A 25756-nucleotide genomic window follows, 5' to 3' on the forward strand; every position below is an offset into this window, starting at 1 on the left:
AGTGTCCAGATTTATACATACATTATGCATATCGCTCCAAATTTTCTCCACGATACTTGCACGGAAATAAGAAATAAGATCCTCGCACGTTTCACCGCGGTGGAAAAAAAAAAACAAGACCACCACGACCATTGGCAACAATAACAAGATGTTGAAAAAACAGTGAAAAATAGCAAATTCGTTGTGACATTATATGTTTGTATACTCGAGCAATGAATATCGTGAACACAGAATTCATCGATCCGTTTGCACATTCGAAGAGAATTGCAACCGCATACTAATTAAGAATTTAAATCCTAACTAAACAAGAATCGCGGTATGGAATTAATTTCCTACAATATCGGGAGTTTTGGAAAATGAAATTACGGTGAACTGAAATTTTCGACAAAGACCGTCGACTTGCTGTTTGTTTAATTATCTAAGCGTCTGTTCACTTGTATTGATACAAGAATGATTGTCGATTCGGGCTGTGAACTGGGAAAAATTACAATGCGGAACAATTGTTATTACACAAGTGTTGTAAAGTAAATATAACAGCAATATGACGTTGAATAGTTTTGTAAAAATTCTCGTTCCTGAACGTTAAAGAATTCGTAAACGAATGATTAATCGAACGCTTAATCGAATTCGAAAAATCGCGAACAGCAACAAGAGACAGTAAAAAAAAAAAAAAAAACAGAGACATGGCATCGAAAACGGAAGATGAGGACGTCGCATCGCCCTGCCGAATAAATAAATTTTACAACAAATAAAGCGATTTAATAAAGATATTGGATTGGCAAGTTGATTCGTCATAATAATGACGGTCTACCCTTTGAGGCTCGTTTATTTATCGACGTGGATTTTCGTACCGCTGCTTGTTAAAGATATCGGTGCAAATCATACGAGAAAGTTTGAAAAATGTCCGAGGACAAGCTTTGCTTCGGGTGCTCAGGGTTACAATTTCTTGTACGATTATTTGACCGGCTCGGGGCTTCACAGCTTCAACAAAAGTTTGACTATAGGATTTTTGGGCTCGTACGGAAGAAGTCAGGTAAGAAACGGTTTAACCTTTTAATTCCCGCCGGGACCCTTTCACCTTTCTTTTTCCAGCATTTTACTTGTTAAACGACTTTTTTGGTAACAACTGCCCAGTTTTTTCGTTCCACGCGGTACCTGAATTATTTTTAAGCCTGAACAAAAATACAAAATTTATTTATTTGTTTATCGCAAAAATAGCGCGTGTAAACAAATGGTCGAAATTTCTATTTTTTTACGAAAAAAAGAATTTTCTCCCAACCTAGGGTGAGATCCAACTGCCAATTTTTGTACAAACTAAGTACGCGTCAAAAAATTTTATAGATTTTTTTCGATGTTTTTATTCTTCACTAATTTTTTTGTAACTTAAAAGAGATATCTGCAGCTTTTACACGTGTACAACAATCTGAGAAAGTTGACAAAACGTATCAATCTTTTTCCAAACCGTGATCCTTCAGGGTACGTAGTACTCCTACATTTACCGACAGAGCACACTCACCGTTTTCTCCCTATATTAAATAAACAAACGAACGATAAGGTTTCAAATTTCGACGGTGCATCGCTCTTTTTCGCAGCGAAGATCGAGCATCTTTTATTAACGAAATCACCGTAATTCCTAGTTCTCGTCTAGCGACCTCAATATCGCACGAAGACAATGTAACGACGATTCATTTTACTCCTCGTTCTTTCGGGAATTGCGCAAAGTATCTCATCTATGCACTTTTTGACCCCTGAAATGCGGTAAAATGTGTAAATATTAACACGTGTCAACAAAAACGACACATTTTTTAAACAATTTTCGGGGCATGAGTAACTTTGCTGAACTCCTGAAATTCGAACCTTTTGCCGTTCATTTGTTAATTTAATATAGGAAGAAAAATGATGAGTTTGCTCGGTCGGTAAGGGTGGTAATATTCCATACCCTTAAGCGTGGAATTACGAAGCGTTAGTTGCAGGTTGGCGATAAGGTGGCGAAACTTGTATAAAGCAAAGGCAAACACGTTATCACGCAGGAGTTGCCATATACATTGAGTATTAAGCAATGAATAATGTATAATATCGGGCAAAGAGAAACCTCGAGAATACCGTTCCTATCCAAGCATGATGCAGGAGTTATCTTCCTTGAAAATTCCGCAGCGTGTCTGTCCGACGATGACGATACATTTTATCGGTACAGCGAATCTGACTAGATGACCTGGAGAACAGTTCCGGCTTGGCTAGAGGCCAAATCTCTACCCTTTACAAGCGGTATTCATGTTTTACCGTGATTGGCTGACGGGATTAAGGAGGAGGTCAATTCGAAATCAATACTTTTTGACAATTTCACTAGTCGAATTGCTGCACATTCGTAATCTACGACGATTCGTCTAGAAATATGAGAAACAAATGAACAAAATTATACAGCGATATCTAATCGCTTGTTTGTCATTTTTTATTATTTCATATTTCTCACGAATGTGCCGATAAATCTGATAACCGCTCAATGATCAACGATAATCTGACAACAAAATCAACGACGAAGTATCGATTTTTGGCGAAAAGCTGCAGGATGATGACAGAAGGAAATTTTCATCTATCGGAGTGTCGACATTTTTTTTTTCCCCCTCCTACTTCTTCCAGTTGTTATTCTTTCTGCAGACGAGACGAGAAGCTCGAGAGAATTCTCTCAATTTCCTATCGAACAGGATCACGTACAACTCGAATAAACGTTTATGTACTACGAGCATCGAAACGGAACGATTGCATTAATGAAACTCTAAAATCGAACAGGTGGTTCTCGGAGCGTTACCCTTGGCCATAGCCACCGTCAACTCGGATCCGAATCTCTTGCCCGGAATAGAGATGAAGTTCCTCGCTGCTGACATAGGTGAATCTGAAGATAATACAAAAAAAAAAAAAAAGAAACAATTAAAAAATGATATGTTCATACACCGAGAAAAATTGCAAAAATTGTTAGTGTTGCTAGAAAACAATATGAAAGTTCAAATGTCGTTCGAATCAGCGGAAAGTGAGTTACATGTTAATACATTTAGTGTAATTTATAATTCTCGATATTATGTTCTCTGATTACAACAGAATTGAAGGACTGTTTATTTATTTATAGTACCACGCTTTTCCTTTTTTCTGTTGAGTGAGAAAATTATCATGAATTCATTGTTGGACCGACATTAAATTAGATATTTCAACGGTTAACAAGAGAATACAAGTCATCGAATTGATTACAAAATAGAAAAAAGGATGACGACGTTTAGTACATTTTTTGCTTACAGGCTCTACGAAATTTATTTTCAATTTTATCCGAAACTGTGTTTTTAATTTACGATGAGAAATGAATGTAGTTAGTTATTATTGAGGACGTTAAAATAAGCACTGTTTGAAATTTCTCTCGGAATGAACGTACGAAAAACAATCTATGAGGGGAATTGAAAAAGGCATGAAATTGAAATTGTGAGTGATGGATAAACGAAAAATAGAGAGAAAAAAAATAATAATCGCGCTTGGGGCGTTTTTTGATTCTCCTTTTCAACTACACCCGAAAAACTGAATTTCAAATCTCGATTTTCGCCGTTTCCAGGAAGAAGCAACGCCGACTCGCTGGCGGCATTGGGTATAAGGATAATGACGGAAATGAGGGATTCCGGAACGGTAGCTTTCATAGGACCAGACGACTCCTGCAGATCAGAAGCGCTTGTAGCAGCGGCGTGGAACTTGCCGTTGATTTCATATGTAAGTACGAATAATATAATGTAATATCACGACGATTGCACAAGCTTGAATATCTTGAAATTAAATGAATCGTATATTAATTAATCTACGTTCGGTCTATGAATTTATGCAAATAAATTCAGATGAGGTGTGGTTGAAGTTCAGAATTTAAAAAGTTCCGAAAGCGGCGTATTTCGAATTATTTGGTGGCGAAACTTGGAAGTGAAAAAATCAAACTTTGAAGAAACAACTGAGTTTCGAATGGTTGGAAAGCCGACGGCTCAAAGTTCCGAAAAATAAAGTTTCAACGGAGTAAAATTTCAAAAATTAAAATATACTCACACAGCGTGGTTTACTCCACGAGTGGGTGTAAAAAATCAGAAAACCCGAAAATCGGAATTACCAGGATTCCGAAGGTAAAAATATCGAAAATCAAAAACAAAGAAAGATCAAAGTGGTGAAATTTCACCGAGCCAGAAATTCACATGACTGAAAATCTTCGGTCATCCGGAATTCCGATGTTTCAGATTTTGAAATTCTCTCATTTTCGCCCTTTCGGAACTTTGAGCGTCAGGTTTCGAACCACTCGAAACTCTGATACTTCGTCAAAATTTGATTTCTTGACTTTGAGTCGCGCCAGCAAAAAATTCGGAATCTGAACTCCGTCCCATTCACATTCTTCGGAAATAAAACAAACCTTAGCTTGTACAAGATTCTTCGATTGTGCGAATGCGTGTGCGCGTTTATTTTTCAACGAGAAGTAAAAGAGCGTAAACACAAACATCGATGCTTTATCAACCGCTGAAACGGACGGCGGATAATTGGGCTTTTCCTTAGTTACCGATCTTAGGTACCATTAAGACACGACATATGAACAGTGCGACGCAATTTCCACAAATAAACTTCTTCCCATCTCTGCAATTAATTGGCACTGCAAAACGTTAAGAGAGCGGAAAACGAAACCCAAATACAGCGATAGCCGTGCTGAAATTTAATCATCTACATATGTTATATCAATTTCTGTAGCATGGTTTAAAACTCACTTTTAAAACTCGATTTAATATTATAATTGAACGTGGAACATGGAGATATTTGCTTGAATAAAGATATTCGATCTTTTTTCATTTCCGTTCTCGTCGAAATGATCAGCGAAACGTCGAAAGAAAATTAAAAAGTTTCAAAACTTATTTAGATTTCAAGTTACACGAGGGTATCTTTTTCTCTAAAAGAGAAATGATCACTATATCATAACTCAAGCTTGAGAAATTTGTTTTTTCCAACAAATCGATTCGGCAATTCGATTCTGGTTAGAATAGAAAAAGAGAAATATTAAAAACAATCGCTCCTGTCTCTCATTCTGTAAAAAGTCTACCTAATCCATTCGATATTTTCCGCATCTTTAATCTTTGCAGTAATTATGAAAAACTCATTATGTACGTAAACGAAAGCTGTAAATTTTTCTAATAAATATAATGGTACGCTTATAATATAATTGATCTTCTTTTACCGGATAAGTCGATGCGATTAACGAAGATTGACGAATGAAAAGTTATACATGTTTATGGAATAACGTATCTGTTAGATGTAAAATACAATTTACTCAGTATCGTGTTCGACCAGGTGACGCAAAATCGTTCGTTGTTTGCGGTCTTATGCAAAAAAAAAAGAATGAAATGTGAAGAAAAAAAAAATTAACTGCATCTATTCTACAGAGATTACGCTTTTTGTCTCGAACAAGAAAAACTTCCCGACCTAAAGGTTCGCAGTTCGTTCCAAACGACTCGTTTCTCGATGAAGGATAAAGAAAAACAAACAAGGATCAAGAAAAAGAAGGCGAAAGTGGTGAAAAAATCAGCCGATAAATTCGGTCCATCAACCGCTTGTAGGGGAAATTGCAAATTAGGATAACTTCGACTTCTTCTTTTGCTTCTTCTTTAATTAACAAAAATTCCCAGACCAATACCGTATGTACACAAACACCTATGTACAATACTTGTATTATATTGTAAATTGTAACATGTACGAATATTAATAACTTGAGAGTTCTAACGGAGAAATGGAAAAAAAAAAAAAAAAAATTTGCACAAACTTGAAAATCGGGTCACAAAATAGGTGGTGGGGGATGCGAACTTTGAAGTAGATTTAAAGTAATTTTATCCGATATCCGTAAAATTATAAAGAAGAAACAAACAAATAAATTTATAAATTACTTTACAGCTGGATAAATATTACGCTAAATTTAATTTTTTAATCCGTTGATAAGAGAACATATAATCTACGATAATGTGCGTGACTTGATAAAGAGCAAACGATTTTGCGGGGAAATAAATGTCTCTTTTGGCTTGTGCGAAACTGTCGAAACATGCGGAGGCTCATATATAGAGGAAAATGTGCCGCGATTTCGGCTGATATGTGGCGGTGAATAAATCTGCACGCGCGTTTAATTAGCGTGCGGCGAAGCTCTTGAAAATGAAAATGATTTACAGTGAAATTCGAGGCAAAATGAAAAAGAAACGGAATTGACGATAAATTTTTGCAATGTAGAATTATGTCGTTGCAGGTTGTGAGAAAAAAATAAAAAAATTGTTTGGAACAAATTACGCTTTCATCACCCGACAGATTTGATATAGATCTTAAAAGCGAATAAATTCGCAAAGCTCGTGGGAATTTGCAAAATTTGGCAGTTCAGCATGGAAAAGAAATTTAGTGCGGAAAAATGCTCAGTTTGTAATCGATGGCGAGTTTTTGTTTCTACATTTTGTGGAGTGGAGTTTGGAGGGAAAATATTCGAGGATAACGAAGATTCGACGACACGCAGTCCACGCAGAGTAAATAAATGATGTGCCTTGGATTTCTTGGATTTTCGATGAGGACGAAATCACGTGGCCAGCATTCAGCACGAAATACGCGGAGCTTGCAGCTTCCGACGCTCTTTCAAATATCCGGTTATTTCTTGACAAAATTATCTAAATGTAAATCAATAAAGCCGTGCCTCATTAGCAACAGTAATTGTCACTTCGGATCATCCTCAAGAGAGGAAATATTACGGCATAATTTATTATAATCGGTAGGATATTGAGGAAGTGTTCTTTCCTTCTTGTGAAACGAGACGAAATAACGAACGTTATCGAACATTAGCAAATCGTTTGATAATTTCATTCAAGCTTGAAAATTTTATTGAAAATCAATTAGTGATCAGGTGATCAATGTCAGATATTTTTCACTAATGAATGTCGCAATTTCACACCAACTTTCGCCAAGTGTGCGAGAGATTAAATTACAAGATACTGTGAAGTTTTCTTGTCAAATTGAAGGCAACGGCGCCGACGTGAAGCCTCGTTTTTTTTTTTTTTTTTCTCTTCACGTTGTTTTTCTTCTTCTAATTTACCTCGATTTAATGTCTGGACAGTTCTCATCGGATATTCTAATTTTCCGCATCTCTTTGCCGATGGCTGAATAATTAATCAGATACCAATCAGGGATCAGTATTGGAAAATTCGGGTTCGTTTTAATCAGCTGTAATACTTTGGAGGTCAAAATCGGTGAAATTAAGGTAATAAAACATGTGTGTGAGAAAATTATTATTTACGTGTCCCGTTTTGTTACGGCTTAGTATAAACATTTAAACAATCCTAAAATTGAGAAGTGAGGATTTTTTGCAAAAACGTGAAAGGATCGGTTCAAAATTATAACACACCGATAATTATTCGTATACGTGTAATAAAGAATATTGAATTTTCGTCCTGCTGAGTAAAGTAAACCAGACAACGTCTTGCGTTGGCTGCTAATAATATAATTCGCTCATCACGCGCAGTGTCTCCAAAAATTTCACGTCAGGCTTCTCAAGATTGATTATCACTCAATAGTGATGTTATATAAAATTACAGCGCCGCAGCTAATTGTAAAATCGAATTCAATTACAAGTTTCTCGAGTCTCTTCTTTTTTTGTTCGCAGAATATCAGCGTGTTACGTAAAAGTTTTAAATCGATCAACTTTTGAAAGTTGATGCCGTTGCAGTATTTACAGACGGATTAACATTCACCCGTTTGTGTATACAATAATATTTTACAACACTTTGACACATTGTTCATAAATAAAGATGAAATAAAAGCTAATAAGCGAGGAATTTAGGGGATTAAAAAGACGCAGGTTCGCGTATATTGATTTTTATGAGTGAAATATAGAAGAAGAATGATAAAAGATAAAAAAACAATCCGCATCATAAATCTTCAGGGGATGAAAATTCGATTTATTACGGAACGAGCTTTTTTTTTTCTCCTTCAATTTTCTCCGCTTGTGGTTTAAACAATATTATAGCCTCTGGCGGATTTGTCGGCTTTTCAAAGCTCTGCAGAATCGATACTGTATAACGACGCATTTCCCGTTCCAATATCCGACTGCAGAAATGCGAGGACCCGGAAGTATCGGACAGTCGAGTGTACTACACGTTTGCCAGGACACTTCCGCCTACGAGTAAAATAAGCAAAAGTGTCGTCGCTCTCTTGAGAGCTTTTTCTTGGACGAAGATTGTCGTCGTCTGTGAAACTAGGCCAGCTTGGAGTGAGAAGCTCAAGGATTACTTGCAGGTGATAATTACGTTCTATCATTCTTTCCTCGTTCTTATAAAAAGTAAAAAACATGTGTGTTGTTGGGTCCAAAAGCTCAAAATCAAGTTGATCGGATTGAATATTATTCAAATTCCAATGCATAAATTACACCGGTAAACGCGAATTTTGAATTTGCGTCCTAGGTGTCAAATTTTGATTTTATCCACGTAACTGATAAAAGGAAAAATAGTATTGTTAGATAAAGTTTGCTTTTGTAAAAATCAGAACGATATTTCGAATTTTAAGAAAAATTACCTATTTTCCTTTACCTATATTATTTACCTATTATTAAAAAATACAAGAGCAAACTTTATGAGTAATAAAGGAAGATTTTCGTTATTATTCCGTGCACAGAATCAAAATTTATTTATTTAAATATAAACTCTTTAAAAAAATTTTTGGTTGACCTGATTTTTGTTGTACGTTTCAAAGCATTAATTGAATTATTTTATTTTCCAATTTGAATAGTCAAAGTGTACCGCTTGTTTTATTTTCGATCGATTATACAGCGCTTTTTCTTTTTCGATTTTCTTTTTTTTTATTTGCATACAAATAAGTTTTCTTAAGGAAAATAGAATTTCAGCGTGACTGAATTTCTATTTGCCTTATTCTCAAGAACGAAGAAACAAAGATGATTATAATAATTACGACCGTAATTTTGTGTTTCAGAATTACGGTATCACCGTGATGGACACCTTCACCGTCAACGATTACATACCGATATTTGAAAGCAAATTGGACGATATCGTGACGGCGACGTATCTGAGAACTAGAGGTGAATTTCATTGGATATAATTTTTTGACATAATTTTTATACAACAATACGATATAATCGTGTGAAAATTATGATTTTATTTGAATTTCCAATAACCTAGTACGGTTTGAACAGCGTTTATCGCTATCATTGAATTTTGAACGTATGGTTGATGTACTCGTTAGCTGTAAAAAAAAAGAATCTTCATATATTTATACCCACTTCGCTTAAATAATTTTCATCTTTTTTTTTATGCATGTCTTCACGTCAAAAGTATTCTTTCCGTGACAAGAATTGCGTGTTTTGGTTCTTTCGAAATTTCAATGATAACCATTCGCGCAAAATTTTTCTTACGTGAAATCGCCGAACAGAAAAAAAAAAAAAAAAAAATCCATTTCCATCTTTCTGCTAGCGCGTAAAAAAAGTGGTTGCCTCTTGTCTAAAAAGAAACCCCAAAGACACGGAGCAACAGTTTTAGGATTTGCAAAAACTATTTCTCTGAAAACGCGAAAAATCAATGATAGCATCCTTTTAACACGTATTATCCCTTTTATTTGTGACAAGAAAATGCATTACGGTTCAGAAAGATTATCTAAAGCGCATTACAGAGAAATTGTGATATAGAAGTATTGCAAAAAATTCCGTAATGCATTTCTTTGCAAAATATAAAAGAGATAACATAATAAAAATAAAAATATTAAACTTTTTTGCGATCCTACCATACAAGCATTTCTCTGTATTGCACTTCGGACAACTTTATTGAACCATAATTCATTTTCTTGTAAAATATAAACGAGATAATACGTGTTAAAGGGGTGATAATATTAATATTTGACATTTTTTGAAAAATTGTTTTCGGACACTCTAAAACTGATGTTACAGTGCGCTGTCTTTTTGAGGTTTTTATTTAGACCACAAGCGAGCATTTTTTTAGCATTCGCGTGTAGAAAAATCAAAATTTTTTGAATTGTTAAACACCCTGTTACACATATTTGCGTGACGTGAATCCTTACAGTCAATGTCTCAACTTCGATTAAACAAATATTCAAATCGTTGAAGATATTAGTTTAAGTCGGGAATTGGATCCTATCCATTCGTTTACAATTTCTTCGGTACAAAAATCGAAACTGCAGCGAGATTATTGAATGGAAAAACATTTCAGGGTTATAACGCTACTGCAGCTATAACGGTAGGAGAATATACGATATCCCGATATCTGTGACATAACAAATGTTATAGGAATCCGTAGAAGGTTGCTGCTGCGTGTTCACGGTATAATATACATATATATTTCAAATTTTTTCCGTTAATAAACCTCCTTCTATTTCATTTTGTTATCGGTATTTTTCCTCCTCGAGAAAAGCGAGTAATACTTGCGACTATCGAAATAATAACCGTGAAGGAAAATCTACCGTTAACAAGAATCGTGCCAATCAGAAATGTTGTCACTTGACCTCGTTACATTTTTCCCTCTGTTACATTTAATTACAAATAAATAAGTTCATTTACAATATACAATTCTAGATATCGGTTTGTTTGCCGAAAAAAAGACGGAGATTCGATATTGTAAAAACTTTACGGAACATTGTTCTTTTCAAAGTTTAATGATTTCTTAAGCCGGGTCAGGTTTTGAAGAAAGCCAAACTTTGTTGCTGCTTAATTTTTTTTTACCGTTATCGACTCATCGTTACTATGTTGTCAGAGAAGGAAAGCGAATAAAAGAAGTTGCTGTTGAATAGTGAACATACCGGAAATGAAAAGTTGACAAATTTGACATTTCATAACATTTCTATGTGCCAAGTCTAAAGAGTTAGCTCTGAACATTTTTTGAATCAAATATCTCTACGACACGATATCTACAAAACAAACGATCTAATTTCAATGATTATTTACTCTCGATCAATGAGGCTCGTTTTAGCTTGGGACTGAAAAGATTTTTGATCTGTTCACTCCCGTAGTTTTCGAGTTATTTGAATAGTAAGATTGAGAAAAAAACAAAAAAATTTCTAATTATTCAATGTATTTTGAGCTCGAAACTCATTCGAGTGCGGAAAATTAGTTTGCCAAACATCGATAATTTTCATTAACTTTCTTACGGGATAATCGTTATTTTATCGTATCAGTATCGTTGAATATTAAATATTACTAATTATAAATTATCGATACATTCTGAGCTTTTGTTCATTGATATAAAATGGCGGTAAAAAATTATCGGTTTTCATGATAGTTGACCAATTATATGTTTCGCCTGATTTTAACGATTCGCAGTCTACCTGTTCGTCGGAGAGCACATAGCGCTGGTGGATTTCGTCAAGTGTCTTCAGAAACGGCGGCTACTGTACACGGGGGATTACATAATCGTTTCGGTAGACGACAAGATCTACGATCCTCAAAGGAGGATAGACATAACTCAACGGAGTGAGTTTATATCACAAAGTACTGTAATTACACAGGGTTTCGATATGCTGCAGCAAATAATTTGACCCTGTAAAGTGGATCGAGGGAGGTAAAAGGGAACAGTGTTAAATTATTTGATGTACGTAATAGCCCAAGCTTGCGTAAGGTTTGTCTCACTGTAATGATCAGTGTCTCGGCAAATCAATATTATTTAATAATTATTTATCTCGGGGAATACTCGATCCACTTTTCTCTTCATTCGGTACAAGTAAATTCAATTTTCAAAAAATTTACGTTATAGGAAGATGAGATATTGCTCCTAATCAACTGCGCAAGTATCTTTACAATGTCGTTGCTGTCCCGCAATACAAATTGTGCTTTTTTAAATTGTTTTCACGCACAGGTTTAAAATATGACTGTAATAAGTACGTCCATCAGTTTAATTAAAAGATTTTTTTCTACATTCAACAAGTTTTAAATTCATTTTACAAAAGATGAAAAGAACAACGAGGACGATAAATAATTTGAAGCGTCTTACATTACGGCAAATTTAAAATAACACATAGCATTTTTTTTCAATTCACATGTTTAGAATTTATAAATTACTTCAATTCATTTTCCCCTTGATTGAATAAACCTTTGTTTTTTTTTTTTTTTTTTGTTCCTAAAGGCGATTTTGTCTGTGCATTTTTTCAGATTACATAGACCCGTATCTGCCGGACAGGAACATGTCACAGGATGTAAAGTTCGGGTTTCGATCCGTCCTGAAGCTAACCCCGACTCACATAATAAATCCAAACTTCAAGTGAGTTTCTTGCTCAATCCCTTCGATATGCTCGAAATAAATCATATTAAACACGGAGCATTTCCAAGTAAACATTGCAGTATGTCGGGTTGCCTACCACCGAGGGGAAAAAATATCGGTAACACAGACCTACCGAGTTATCCGCAAGTAGCGCGTTTAAATGTTCTCGCGAGTGAGCTTGAAATGCCCGTCTTATCAAGTTGTCTGAATTTTGCCGAACAATTGTTTTTTTGTTTGTAACCTATGCTGAAGCGGTCAGTGATCGCGTTCCACGATTACGTTAAACTGATGATGTCTCGTTAAGTCTGCTTTACCGATATCTGTTCTCCTTAGTGGTAGGCAACCCAACATACTGCGGTGTTTACTTAGAGACACTCTGTATGAGCTTGTACTAAACATCGTATAATGGCTAAATGAGAGAAAGAAAGAAAAAAAGAAAGAAGAAAAAAAAATGAATGAATGGCTAAAAGAAGTTATAAAAAAAAATAAAAATATCTTTTCATAGGGAAGTCTGCGAGCGTATCAAGAACTATTCGGTGAAGCCGCCGTTTTGTGTTCCGTATCACAGTGAGATTTTCAAGACAATTGCGGTTAGTGAGAAAATTTATAACTAGTATATAAATGTCTTTTTCTCGTTTTCAATCGTATTCTCAGTTTTACTTTTCTTCTCTTTTCGCTCTTTATCCACCTTCTATTTCATCCTTCCTCTATTTTTATTATTAGAGCGAAATGAGTCGGTACACAAAAGCTGAAAGATTTTCAGAACATTCATTCAAGTGGCGCGTTTATTGAAAGGCGACGAACGATTGAAAACAATTCATTATCCGCGGTATTCGCACGTGGCTAATATACTTCGTATTTTGTAAGGAATACTGCTTATTATACGATCACTTTCATTCTCCCAATTACTTTCAATCAGAATATTATACATGACGCCAATATTATATATTACGCATTTGAATGGAAAATTTCGCAAGGATCAGCTAATTTCGTTCTTATTATTACAATTTTTTTCATTAAACCAGTTTTACTCGCTCAATTATTCATTCGCGTTGATTCTTGCTTGTTACAATAAGCTTTTGATTATCATACCGTACGTTGCACTAATCGGCTCTGCATTAAACAAATAAAGATTATACGTATTTAAAATGCATAAATACCGTACTAATTAATTATAATAACGTCGTTATGCGATCCAAACATGAATGATTTAAAAAAATCATAGATCTAATTAATCATTTTGAGAAAAGTCCTTGTTTCTTTTACCCGCTATCAGCATCGATATGATAAAACAAATGTGAAATCATTCTGTTTTTAAAATTGTTTTTCAAGAGATATAATATCAGAGTATATTATACATGTCTCACAGCGTTCACGCGTGATTCGACTCGATTATCGTTTACTGCACACTTTGGTACAATCATTTATAACGCTGTATTCAAGGCCGGAGAAACAATCACATTTTTCGATATTTAAATCCGACTATTCAAGTCCTCTCATGATTTCTCGACCTACTAAGTTGTAAAGGCTGCGGCTTTAATTAGTACCTATAATAAGTGAGCTTTTGCTAATGGGTTTCCTACAGGATTCTAGAGCACCGCTTTGTGAATAATCCCACCTTGATATTTTAATCCACGTTATAATACCGCACAAACCGCACGAATCCTACTAAAATTAGTTTAACTAAACGTTTCTTCACACAGATGCCTATTCAAGCAGCCTATTTATACGATGCGGTTATGATATACGCCAGGGCGGCAACCGAGCTTCTTGCTGAGGGCGAAGACCCCAGAAACGGATCGGCGATATTGAGCAAAATTCGCAACCGGAGCTACCATTCGCTTCAGGGTTACGACGTACGTGATAATGAGTTTCATAATTCGAGATTTACCTACACTGAGAAATAAAATCATTTCTTATAGTTATTAGCAATTGCTAGGATTATGGCTGACAGTATTGTTGGTATTGAAACAAAATTTGGTACAAGTGACTGTTTAGTGAAGTTATAGTTGCCAATACTATTACATATTTTCTGGTAAATGCAACGATTGATATGTTTGCACAGTTCCCTACATTGATTTTTTGTTGGACAAAAAAGGCTTTAACATAAATTTATCGTTGCATCAGCATCAAATTATCACGAGAGTTGCAATAAAGTATACAATAACTTCTAACCAGACTCTCTGTTGACAGAAACAAAACTTATTTTCTTTTTACATTATATGTATGGATCGAAAACTGTGTTTTTCAGTTATCGTAATGAAAAATGAAAATAACTGTTGAGGACTGTTTAATAACCAGAGTTAGGAATTTATCTCGGTGTAGTCTCGCGTTTCAGAGGGTGGCCCAATTTTTATCGAATGATAAAATACGAGAAAACCATTCAATCTTGAAACTATACGGCAGTAATTGATTAGGTTTCAATGATAAAAGGTTCTTGTCTATATTTCAAACTGGTAAAACAAAAGTATTGTAATAATTTTAAAACTTCGATACTTGTTTTTTTTTGTAAGCTTAGGGAAAAAACAAGGAAAAGAAATTTTCGAGTCCTTTTCTCATTTCGTCTATTTCATTTCTCGCCAAGAAACAAAAGTGTAGGTATTTCGGAACAGGTTTTTATAGACAAAAACGGAGATGCCGAAGGTAATTTCACGGTGGTATCGCTACTCGACGACGAGGAGACCAACGGAACGTTCAAGATTCTGTCCATGCAGCCCGTCGGCTATTTCCAGTACAGTGACAACGACACCGGCGGAATACCGAGGTTCAGATACATCAACCCGAAGAGAGGTGATTACCGATTTTTGGTCCCTTAAGTCCGGTCAAAATTGGTCTGAATTAAAAATATTCTGGATGTGGCTGCGTTTTTGTGTCTAGGGATTTTTGACCCTCAGGAATTCGAATGTGAAGTCATTTTTTAGCTGCATAACCGGCGTCTCGAGAAAACAGTAAAGTTTGACGTTTCACGCGTTTTCCTTAAAAACTGCCATCGGTAGACGAAAAATGCCTTGACCATCGCGAAGAGCGGAAAATTCTACATCGAATTACGTTCTCATACGTCGAAAACGGAGTCGGATTAAAAAATCGAGACAAAAGAAATTCCACTTAACGACGACGTCTGGAGAAGTTTTGCGAAATAATTTCTTTGCTATGCAGCTCAGAAATCACTTCAGATTTGAGTTTCCGAGGGTCAAAAATCCCTGTAAACAAAAATACCACCGTGCCGAATATTTTTAATACAGACCTATTTTGACTGGACTGCTTTTTGCGTCACGCAAAACGACGCCTCATTTTCAATTCCGTGCAGAAATTCAGTGGGTCGGTCCTGAGCCGCCCAGAGCCGTACCGGAGTGCGGATTCACCGGTGAACTTTGTCGCGACGACGTCGACGAGGAACTCGACGATCCTTCGTCGAACATCAACGACTGGAGAGACTGGAGACTCCAGGTTGCCCTGCTGGCTGCGACTGCCCTCGTCGTTGTCGCTGCGGTATTTGCCTTCAAGTAGGTTCATTTTTTTGCGATTAAGGGGACGCGTTTGTGAAACTCGAAGTCTTTTTCGACCTACTTAAAATTTAAATGAACTCTCAATAAAGCTCTATGATAAAACAAGTGGTTTTCACTCGGTTCCAATCAGTTACGTTCCACATGTGACCAGTAGGGTGGTCCATAAAAAAGGTCATTTTTGAATTTTGATCGGCTCCGAATAGTTGAAAAATGATCCCCTAATTTTTTCAGATTTTTACGACGAGAATTGTTACGCATGGAGTTTTTTGAAAAATTCCACCTCTTGACGTTATTTTAAATAATATATGCAGACACATATAGAACCGAGTGAAAACCTTTTGTTTTATGGAGCTTTATTATGAGTTCGAATTTTAAACAAGTCAAAAAGTTTAATGTTTCACCGACGTGTCCCGTTATAATTTAACCGGAATTCAAAATGTGACGGAATAGGATTAGAATGTCCTGAATTTACTAGCTGCAAGGAGAAGGAAAATAGTAAAAACCGTTCAAAAAATATACCCCAATGTTAGTTACACCGATGATGGTGAACACGAATGAAACAACATCCATATTATGCGGGACAGAAACGAATCGGAGCGAATTCGAATCACACAATTTACAGAGATATCGATGATTTGAGAAAAAGTTTTATTGCCAGGAAGTTCGAAATGATAAAACTCTGATGCTAACGATCCGGTTATAATATTTTTGGGTTGATTTTTTCACTATGCAGATCTCGGTGCAGGTCGTTTAAAAAAAATGTACAATAAATTATCTCTGTAGTCCGAAAAAAAAAAAAACGCAGGAATCTGTCCAGGAAGCAGAATGAAATCAGAAACATTAAAATCTACTTAAAAACAACCAAATAATCAAGTCTTTTCCCAAACTTTTGATACCTCACTTTGTGTTATTCGAATTTGCTCAGATCCATTTCCATCGCAATGTAGAAATGTCTCATCCGTGTTCACAATCACTGGCATCAACGACATTACAGGAAAGTTTGAAACGGTTTTTTCTTTTCTCCTAACTCTCGATACAGACAGTTTGATAGACTGATCTTTAATTGCTGCCCAACTTCTGAGCTCCGGTGAGTTCAGATTTGGCACAAAACAAGACAGAGTCAATCACTCGTCTCGATCAAATGATACGAATTTTTGTCCAGAGGATAAATGTCAAGGGATTAATACTTGACAATTACTGATTATGAGCATGGCGGAAAGCGATAAAATTTATTTACGGGCCGGTTGAAAAAGCAACAAATCAGGAGAGATAAACACAACCGCGTTATTTGGTGTAATAACAATTGGGATTCAACAGTTTTCTCGCGGGTTTATCGATTCGTGCGATGTCCCATCCAAGTAAAGTTTGGTACAGCGCGATAGATTGAACCGAGGTTGTTTTTGCGGACACTCCGAGTAAAACAAGTCAAAACTTTTGAAAAACAAGTTGAATGTCTGCCCGGTATTGGGGTTCTGTCAAGAAACTCGACACACTTTTCGAACACGGAAGATCTAGATATTCATCAATAGGTGTTGGAATATATTCATTATTTCAATCCGTCAAACTAATAAAAAACATTTCTCCCTGTATTGTACCAACTCAACCCTCTATTTGTCGATTGATTAACGTGTAACGAAAACAGGAATTCTGTCGCTTTTTGAATGATATTCAACCTCAGGTTAATTTGAAAATTAAATAATGCCGTTGTGAACATTGGAGATAAATATTACACAACTAAATTACGAATCGTGCTAATGAACCGACTGCAGGATCGTTATCATTCCTGTTCCTAAATTAACCGCATCTTTAGCAACAAATCTTTCAACGAAATATCGTAATTACGCATTGGCATTCATTAGCACCCACGCCTTTGGAATTCATTCGCGTTTCTTCGAATTGTGTCAAGAATTGGTGATAATTATCAACATTTTAAAAGATCCCGGATCGTTGGCTTAGCTGCAGATTATCATCAATAGTCACGCTGTCATTATACCGCATAGAGTAGGTACTAACATCAATTGTTTAATTTGTAATAATATCTCGGCTATTTGCGTTTGCGAATTTACTGTTCAAACACGACGTCAACCAATCCGCGTCAGTTTGATGTTGGCAAATAATTGGATAGTCATTCTATTGTTCTTGAAATGCGGTACCACATGGGATCGTCGTTTGTAGAGAACAGGTGATAATTACACAAGCGTTACCCAATACCGACATTAACACGCATGAGTTCAGCTTCTAATTTTTATAACCGGATTCAATTTCCGCAGGCATTACAGGTACGAACAAAAATTGGCCTGCATACTTTGGAAAATAGAGTTAAAGGACCTAACCATGATTCCCAGCGACGTTTCAGACTCTTGTAACGAGAAAAGCGTGGTAAGCACGACGAGACGCAAATGTTGCGTGTATTCGTTGTCGTATCTACTGTTATTGGAATATACAAGGATCCCGCAAAATCCTTACGGAAATTGGCTCCGGGTATAATTGGCTGGACTTTCAGTATGTTGTGGTACATATCCTCCCGATCAAAAGTTCTGATGGCCACAAGTCCCAAAAATCACTATTTTTCGAGGTACAGGCTTAGGAAGAAGGGAGTTCAGTTTTTTTGACATATATCGATTTCGTGATTTTCATGAGTTATAAAGCTTCAAAGGGACTTGAATCAAACAAATCACTCTGAAAACTGCACGGCCGATTCTCAGAGATAGGCAGGCAGCTGTGATTAGTTCCATGAATGCGTCGATTCCATTCATAAACTCGCTGGTTTACCGGAAGAAGGTGCGACGTCAGATTTCGCGTGCAGAACGAGACCCTCCGACTCTTGCAATAATCGACTTGTCCTGTTTTTCACGCGTCTACGGAATCTCTGCGAATCTGCCGTGCAGTTTTTGGGTGATAAGTTCGATTTCAAGTCCCCCTTGAAGCTTTGTAATTGCTTAAAAATGGCGTAATCCATAGATATCAAAACATCCATACACCCCTTTTTCAAAGTCTATATCTCGGAAACTACTGATTTTTGGGACTTTTGTTCATGAGAAATTTTGATCGGGTAGATATGTACTCATAACATATCGAAAATCCAGCCAATTCGATCGGGAGCCGATTTCCATAAGGATTCTGCGGAGTCCTTTCAGATAGAAATATCCACCGTAATCCCATGTCTACAAAGCTTCTCAAACATTTGACAGGTGTACCTAGGCGAGCCGGGTTGCACTCCAAAAGCGCACACGCGAGTTGCTCTCTACAGAGAAAGCATAGTGGAGGTGAAACCGATCTATAAAAAGACGGTGGACATGACAAGGACGATAAGAAAGGAGCTCAAGCAGATCAGAGAGATTAGGCATGAGAACTTGATACCGTTCATGGGGGCGGTGGTAGAGCCCGGGGCTATTTTCATCGTGACGGGCTACTGCGCTCGGGGATCGCTTCGGGATTTGTTGCAAAACGACGATCTGAGGTTGGATCCGATGTTCGCGTCGTCATTGGTCGCCGATTTGCTTCGGGTGAGTATTTTTCTCATCCGTTAAACGTGCGCATTCCGTGTCCAAGAATCTTGCAACAGAGTGCGATGATTCCGAAATGTGTGGGAATACTCCGAACCTGTTCCACTCCAAAACTCGAGGGCAGCAGGTCGATCGGCAGAGCAACATCGCTCGAGACGGTGAAAAAAAGTAGTCAATTTCCGTCGATGAACGTGGTACATACGACGGACGAGACGTAGGTACATCATTTTTTACCGAGGCGCATAATCCTCTCCGGCAAAGTCGGGCACCTACCCTAAGGGCAAGGAATTTTTCTTCAACTCGGTTTGCTGGGGTGTAGTTTCTATGACGGGTACCGAAGGACTGTGTCAAGTCGTCAAAAAATGACGAGGTTTTGACCGTACGACGTATAATCAGCACGTGAAACGAGGGTGGCGTTCCGAAGTCAATGGAGTTTTCGGTTACTGAAGTAAGCTAAGAGTAGTTGATGCGAGAACACGAGAGTAGAGTAGATATACGATACAAGTTTGACGAGTGGATTTGGGGAGGATTACTGTACGTGAGAAAGTATTTACGCAGAGCTGAAATGGAGAGCACACATGTTTTTTTTTTTTTTTTTACTTCTTTTTTTATTGAGACTTGCGCTAATCCACGCACGGTCCTTCTCCCGAAATTTCAGGGAATGATCTACCTCCACGACAGCGACATCATATCGCACGGTAATTTGCGGAGCAGTAACTGCCTGGTGGACAGTCGATGGGTGCTACAGATCTCGGACTTCGGACTCCACGAATTCAAGTCAGGCCAGGAGGAGCCTGACCACCAGAAAAAGGAGCTTCGACGAATGCTCTACCGAGCCCCGGAGCTTCTTCGAAGCGCAGCACCACCGGCCAGAGGCTCGCAGAAAGGGGACGTCTACAGGTGAGATTAAAGAGACGGAAGACGCGCTAAGTTACAACCCTGGTAACAATTTTTTCAGATTAATTGCATGGCAATGATTCTTCATGTTAACAAATTTTTCCTTAGAATGACTGAAGACCCGGTGTAAACACTGTAGAATGCCCTTTTAACCGTACAACATTCTAACAGTTTGCGTTAAGGTTCTGGTCACATTTGCTATAACTTCTGTTCCCATCAATTTATTGGAGTTTTATTTCAGACTTGCTTTACATTTCACTCTTGCAACCAGATCAGCAATCATGAACCAACGACACAGTCGGTTAGTGGTAGGATAGAAATGTACTAGTTTTAGTCACCTCAGTGTCATTGGTTGGTAACTATCGTTTGATCCAGTTGTGGACTTTGTCTTGACATGTAATCAGAGTTCAGATCCGCAGAAGTGGTACAAAGATGTGCATCTTTGGTTCGAGTAAACAATTAAGAGTACCGAGTGTTAAGAAGCTTGTTCAAGCTTTGCTCAGTGGCAGATTTTAATCATGAATCGAGTAATTAAAGAGAATCAAGGTTTTATTGAGAAATAAAGACTTTGGTAAAGGTGGGCACATACGGTGAGTCTACTCCGTGTAGTCAGGTCAGTTAGGATAGTCTACGAGTCGGATTGTTACCAGGTTGTTTTGGGATTTCCATTACTACTCTTTCGTCAGTTTTTCCCTAGTTCTTTACGAAATAATGACGCGTCGATTCCCCTGGGACGACACGCTATTGACCCACTCGGAGATCGTCGAGAACATAAAGAAAGGACGAAGGCTACGTCCGACTTTGAGCTACGTGAAGGGAGTCTCGGACTACATAATAAGGTGCATCGAGTCCTGCTGGCACGAGGAGCCCGAGGTCAGGCCGGACATGAAGCTCGTTTCCGTTGTACTAAAGCCGATGCAGGCCGGACTGTGAGTGAGCTTAATGTGTCCTAGAAGCGCGATCAGCGTCTGAACGTCGTGTTTCATTTGATGTTTCGCTGCAGAAAGGCTAACATATTCGACAACATGCTCGCTATCATGGAAAAGTACGCTTGCAATCTCGAGGGGCTGATTCAACAGAGGACGAACGAATTGGTGGAAGAAAAGAAAAAAACTGACGCTTTGCTGCACCGGATGTTGCCTAAGTAATGCGTCACGAGACTTTATTTAAGATGGAATGCTACTACAGCAGCCTCGAGGTTAATCGACCGCTTGTCAATTTATATCTTTAAGTTCGCAAGTTGAAAATAAACTTTTTCTTCCATTTCGTTGCGAGACGGTCGTACATACTAGTATTTGTCTTGTCAAAAATATATATTCAAATTATGAAAAAAACTGAGACTAAACAAGTGGGACGTATACGCGTACGTCCCACTGCCCCTCAAAGGGTTAAACCTGCGAATGTCTCGTAATGAAATTGATAAAAAGTGCCAATTTTCAACCCACCGACCATCCTAACCAGTGATACGATTTTGGAAATTTTTCCATCAATGGTTCTTTAATGGTTCTGAAAGTTTTATCGATGGGCTGCTTTAGCGGTAAACACATTCTCGCTAGAAACGTTCAAGAAAACGTTTGGTCGTTTTTTTTCTTGCACGCAGAACCGTCGCTGATGCTCTCAAGAGGGGAGATCCGGTAGAAGCGGAGAGCTTCGACAGCGTCACAATATACTTTAGCGATATCGTTGGTTTTACCGAATTATCAGCGGAAAGTACTCCTTTACAGGTACGTGACTTCAAATACGTAAAAACGGAGTTGATATTCGGAATCAGCAAATCAAAATCTGTATGTATCAGATACAAGCATTCAGAAAACTTTTTCACCGCAGACCTGTGTAATGACTTCTAATTTACCGCGTTTTCAAATTTTACGCCCCGGTAATTGGATTTCTCGGATGAATCGACGTCGTGCTAATCGATTTCTAATAAATATTTTACGCATCGGTATATATACGTATATACACGCACTTCAATTTATTATCCATTCACATGTAATGTGTAGGCAATAGCGTTATACGTAGGTACAAAGGTCAAAGTCGATTGCATCCCCCAATTGATTCTCGAGCAATGATTTGGAGCATGCCAACGGCATGATAACCGCATAACACAAACAATTTGATCAATTCGTTACGCGTACGCGAAGGTTTTATTGCTAAATCATAATGAATTATGCATGCGTACGGTTAGAATTCTTATCCGAGAAAAAAAACCGCGTTATTACGAACATTCCCATTCAACTTCCTCTATTTCGCTTCTCAAGAACAGATTTGAGTTATAGCAACAACGATTCCTCGATCACTGAATAACATCTACTACTTGTGCCAGTATAATTCTCTTTTTCTATCGTATCGTTCGCCTTATTGCAGGTGATTACACTTTTGAACGAGCTATACACCTGCTGCGATTATATCATCTCGCATTACGACGTTTACAAGGTATGTTTTCCGCATACTCAAACGTACCATCATCACCATTATCATCATCATTATCACCGTCATCATCATCGTAATCATCATCATTACAACACCGCCAGGTACAGACCAGGGTAAAACGACTTACTCAAAAACCGGCTCGCAGGTTGAGACCATAGGGGATGCTTACATGGTCGTTTCCGGACTGCCGATCAGAAACGGGGACAAACACGCCGGGGAAATAGCTTCCATGGCGCTCCACCTCCTACGACGTATCAGCAGGTTTGAGCTGCCCCACAAGCCCGGTGAAAGTCTCAAAATCCGTATAGGAATTCACTCAGGTAAGCGAGTCGGTGCCATCTCGTATTTCTCGAAGCTTTCGATGCTAACCAGAGGAATTGTGGGAGAAAAATATGGTGAAGATTGTCCTCAAACATAACTTGGCCATTGATAATGACATCGTGTGGATAAAAGTAGTGAAAGCTGACATGCCTTTGGGTTAGTCAAACCACGAATCAAGGTTCCGACGTTCCACTACGATACGCATGCATCGTATTTTTCTCTCGGTGTACAATCTTGACCATCTTCCAATCGATCGATCTTCCTTCCAACCGTTCCAAATTCAGGTCACTGCGTGGCCGGTGTAGTCGGTCTAAAAATGCCGAGGTACTGTCTCTTCGGTGACACCGTGAATACCGCCTCAAGGATGGAATCCTCCGGATCACCGCTCAGGATTCACATGTCCGAGGACGCGTGGAAGTTACTGCAGAAACTGGGTGGTTATCAGGCCGAGGAACGAGGAATGGTAGAGATCAAGGTTGGTGCGCTTACCAGGTCTGTGCAAGCTGATCTAAACTGGGTGGCAGAGTGGTGAACGTAGTTTCGCGATTCACGGATCCTCGAACTTTTCCGAGGGTCTGTACGTCTGGACGACCTCGGAGTCTTATTTCCTCTTATTCTTCCTCCTCTTGTTGCTCCCAACTTTTTGCATACGTGCAATTCTCGCCGGTTGGACAGCATCTTCGGCAGACGGTCAGTTGCGAACAGGTTCGCGGTAATAACCAATGCGGCCGATGAAACTGGCGAGAGATTCGCGATGTGCAAGGACCATTCCGCATTTTCAACGGTACCGATCTCGGCACCGTGATTTTCCTCGCGACGATGATGCAAGGCAATTGATACCTTGGATAGAACTAGCACAAGTCGGCTTTATTTCTCCCGTTGAATCCACGAAAGAAGACGGGAAATTTTGATCCTTAGAATGTAGGTGCATCGTGGATGTGAAAACGGACTGATCTCTGCGAAGGAATAAATTCCTTTAGGTATAGTTCGTTCAACAAGATTGTTCTATAACGCGAACTGGTTATCTGCTCGCATTCAAATCGGACTGTGACGGCGATCCGACGATCTGATGTACTTGTTGTATTACGTTATCTTCGACGTGTATAAATATTTGCCGTGTTCTTTATTTCTTTCACTGAAAGATCAAGATAATTCGGCAGGTTAGCGTCCCCGACGTAATGTAAGTAATTGTGTGAAATTTAATTTTGAGATGAATATTTGGAAATGAAAAAAAGTTGTTTCGAAAAAATGTCAAACATGTTTTCCCGAAGGTTCATTTCACGTTTTGTATAATTGATCGTGTCAGTTCTTAACGATGATCTGTATTAACCCTTTCGGTCACAGTGGGATGTTTAGTGTCCCACCTTCAAAATTTCCATGTCCCAGTCGTATTTACACAGTTTATTTACAACTTAAAATTACCTTTCTTACATCGTATAACTTCAGAAACCCCCGAGTAACAAGTTTCACCCAGAATCATCGAATTTTGATGCTTTTTTCAATTTTACATCCACCATATTGGATCCGTCATCTTGAATTTACAAATTATCAAAGTCTGACATCAGATTCGTGATCAGCGAGGCCAAAATCTCCCGAGTAATGAAATTGAGGCCAAAATATTGAGTTGAAAAATGTGTGACTGAACGGCTTAAACGATAAATATTACGATTATAACACTAAACCAGCGTTTGTCAATTTTCTAAACAGTTTCGCTTGAAACGTGACGTAGAGTATTGAAAATACAAAAGCTACGAAAATATCGTCGAAAAAATATTGCCACTTTAAAACATGTTTAAAATTCGAATGAGAGAAGAAAATTAAATCTTTTCAGGGAAAAGGGGAAATGAAAACGTACTGGTTAGTGGGAGAGGACCCGCTGTGCAGACAGAATCGTATATTCGAATCGAATTCGCACTTTCATCACTCCCACTACGGATCACTGTGTTCATTATCGTCTGATAGGCTTACCGAAACGCCGGATCTTCTGCGAAGAACAATCGGCGCCGAATTCTTGGACGTCGACACGATTAATCTCGGGGGTTTCCGGTTCACCAGGCGAGAGCTTCATTCACGCGCGCTCCGAGCCTGTTCGCATCAGAATAGTCAGGTAAAGATTTGAGTCTATCGTGAACTTCGTGCCTCGTTTACCGCTATGGTTTTTATTCAATCCATTTTCTTTCCGCGTGTTTTTTCACTTTCAGGAATTGATCTACCACGGAGCGGCCGGACGATCGCATAGATCAGCGCCTGCGATCACTCTGACGGACGTGATGACAAATTACTGACGCGCATGTCGCGGGATCCGAACAATTTTTTTTTCTCTCTCTCCCTTTATTTCATAGATATTTTATACGATTGTTTTTAAATGTGTTACGTGTATACATATACACCTATATGTAACATGATACAAGTATACATGTATACTGAATGTCGATATTTCGTACCTGTTTAATACGTAAGTCACCAAAGTATATTGATTGATATATACATATACCTGTATACATATATTATTATATACAGATTAACGTTGATCGGTTGTAATTTAATAAAAGGTATTTTTTAAATCTGCCGTATATGCACTTGTGATCGTTAATCCTTTCCATTAAAAAAAAAAAAGAAGACATTGTTCCTTCGTTTAAAGAGTTTACAAATTCACCTGATCAAACCTAACCGCACTTACCTACAAGTTTCAGGAAAAGTATCATTTCTCTACGGCAAGCAATATTTTCGTAGATCCTACAGGCGTTGCCTCTTCCTCGTGATTACTTTTACCATTTTCCACGGTCTCAAGCCTGCACTATAGCGAGAA

General features: G+C 37.9%; 1 protein-coding gene across 1 annotated transcript; it reads left to right on the plus strand.

Moving 5' to 3' along the window:
* The first annotated feature begins 580 nt into the window (after nucleotides 1-580).
* Nucleotides 581-25498, plus strand: LOC124213184 (Guanylyl cyclase at 32E). Its single transcript, XM_046614203.2, has 22 exons — nucleotides 581-1033; nucleotides 2788-2884; nucleotides 3593-3744; nucleotides 8128-8310; nucleotides 9001-9106; nucleotides 11354-11503; nucleotides 12179-12287; nucleotides 12793-12877; nucleotides 13991-14143; nucleotides 14900-15077; nucleotides 15595-15790; nucleotides 18064-18172; nucleotides 18985-19299; nucleotides 19958-20199; nucleotides 20883-21125; nucleotides 21200-21340; nucleotides 21797-21920; nucleotides 22561-22629; nucleotides 22772-22946; nucleotides 23232-23422; nucleotides 24779-25054; nucleotides 25149-25498. The coding sequence occupies exons 1-22, from the start codon at nucleotides 800-802 to the stop codon at nucleotides 25230-25232; spliced, it is 3612 nt and encodes a 1203-aa protein (XP_046470159.1). The 5' UTR covers nucleotides 581-799; the 3' UTR covers nucleotides 25233-25498.
* The last annotated feature ends 258 nt before the right edge of the window (nucleotides 25499-25756 follow it).

Source organism: Neodiprion pinetum, chromosome 2 (assembly GCF_021155775.2).
Source record: "Neodiprion pinetum isolate iyNeoPine1 chromosome 2, iyNeoPine1.2, whole genome shotgun sequence".
Taxonomy (NCBI): Eukaryota; Metazoa; Arthropoda; class Insecta; order Hymenoptera; family Diprionidae; genus Neodiprion; species Neodiprion pinetum.

What these genes read in the sequence shown, in the direction of transcription:
- LOC124213184 (XM_046614203.2), top strand. Translation starts at nt 800, where the DNA reads ATGACGGTCTACCCTTTGAGGCTCGTTTATTTATCGACGTGGATTTTC. An exon ending in ACTTGCCGTTGATTTCATAT is followed by an intron (nt 3,745 to 8,127) that starts GTAAGTACGAAT and finishes ATCCGACTGCAG; the next exon opens with AAATGCGAGGACCCGGAAGT. An exon ending in GACGTATCTGAGAACTAGAG is followed by an intron (nt 9,107 to 11,353) that starts GTGAATTTCATT and finishes AACGATTCGCAG; the next exon opens with TCTACCTGTTCGTCGGAGAG.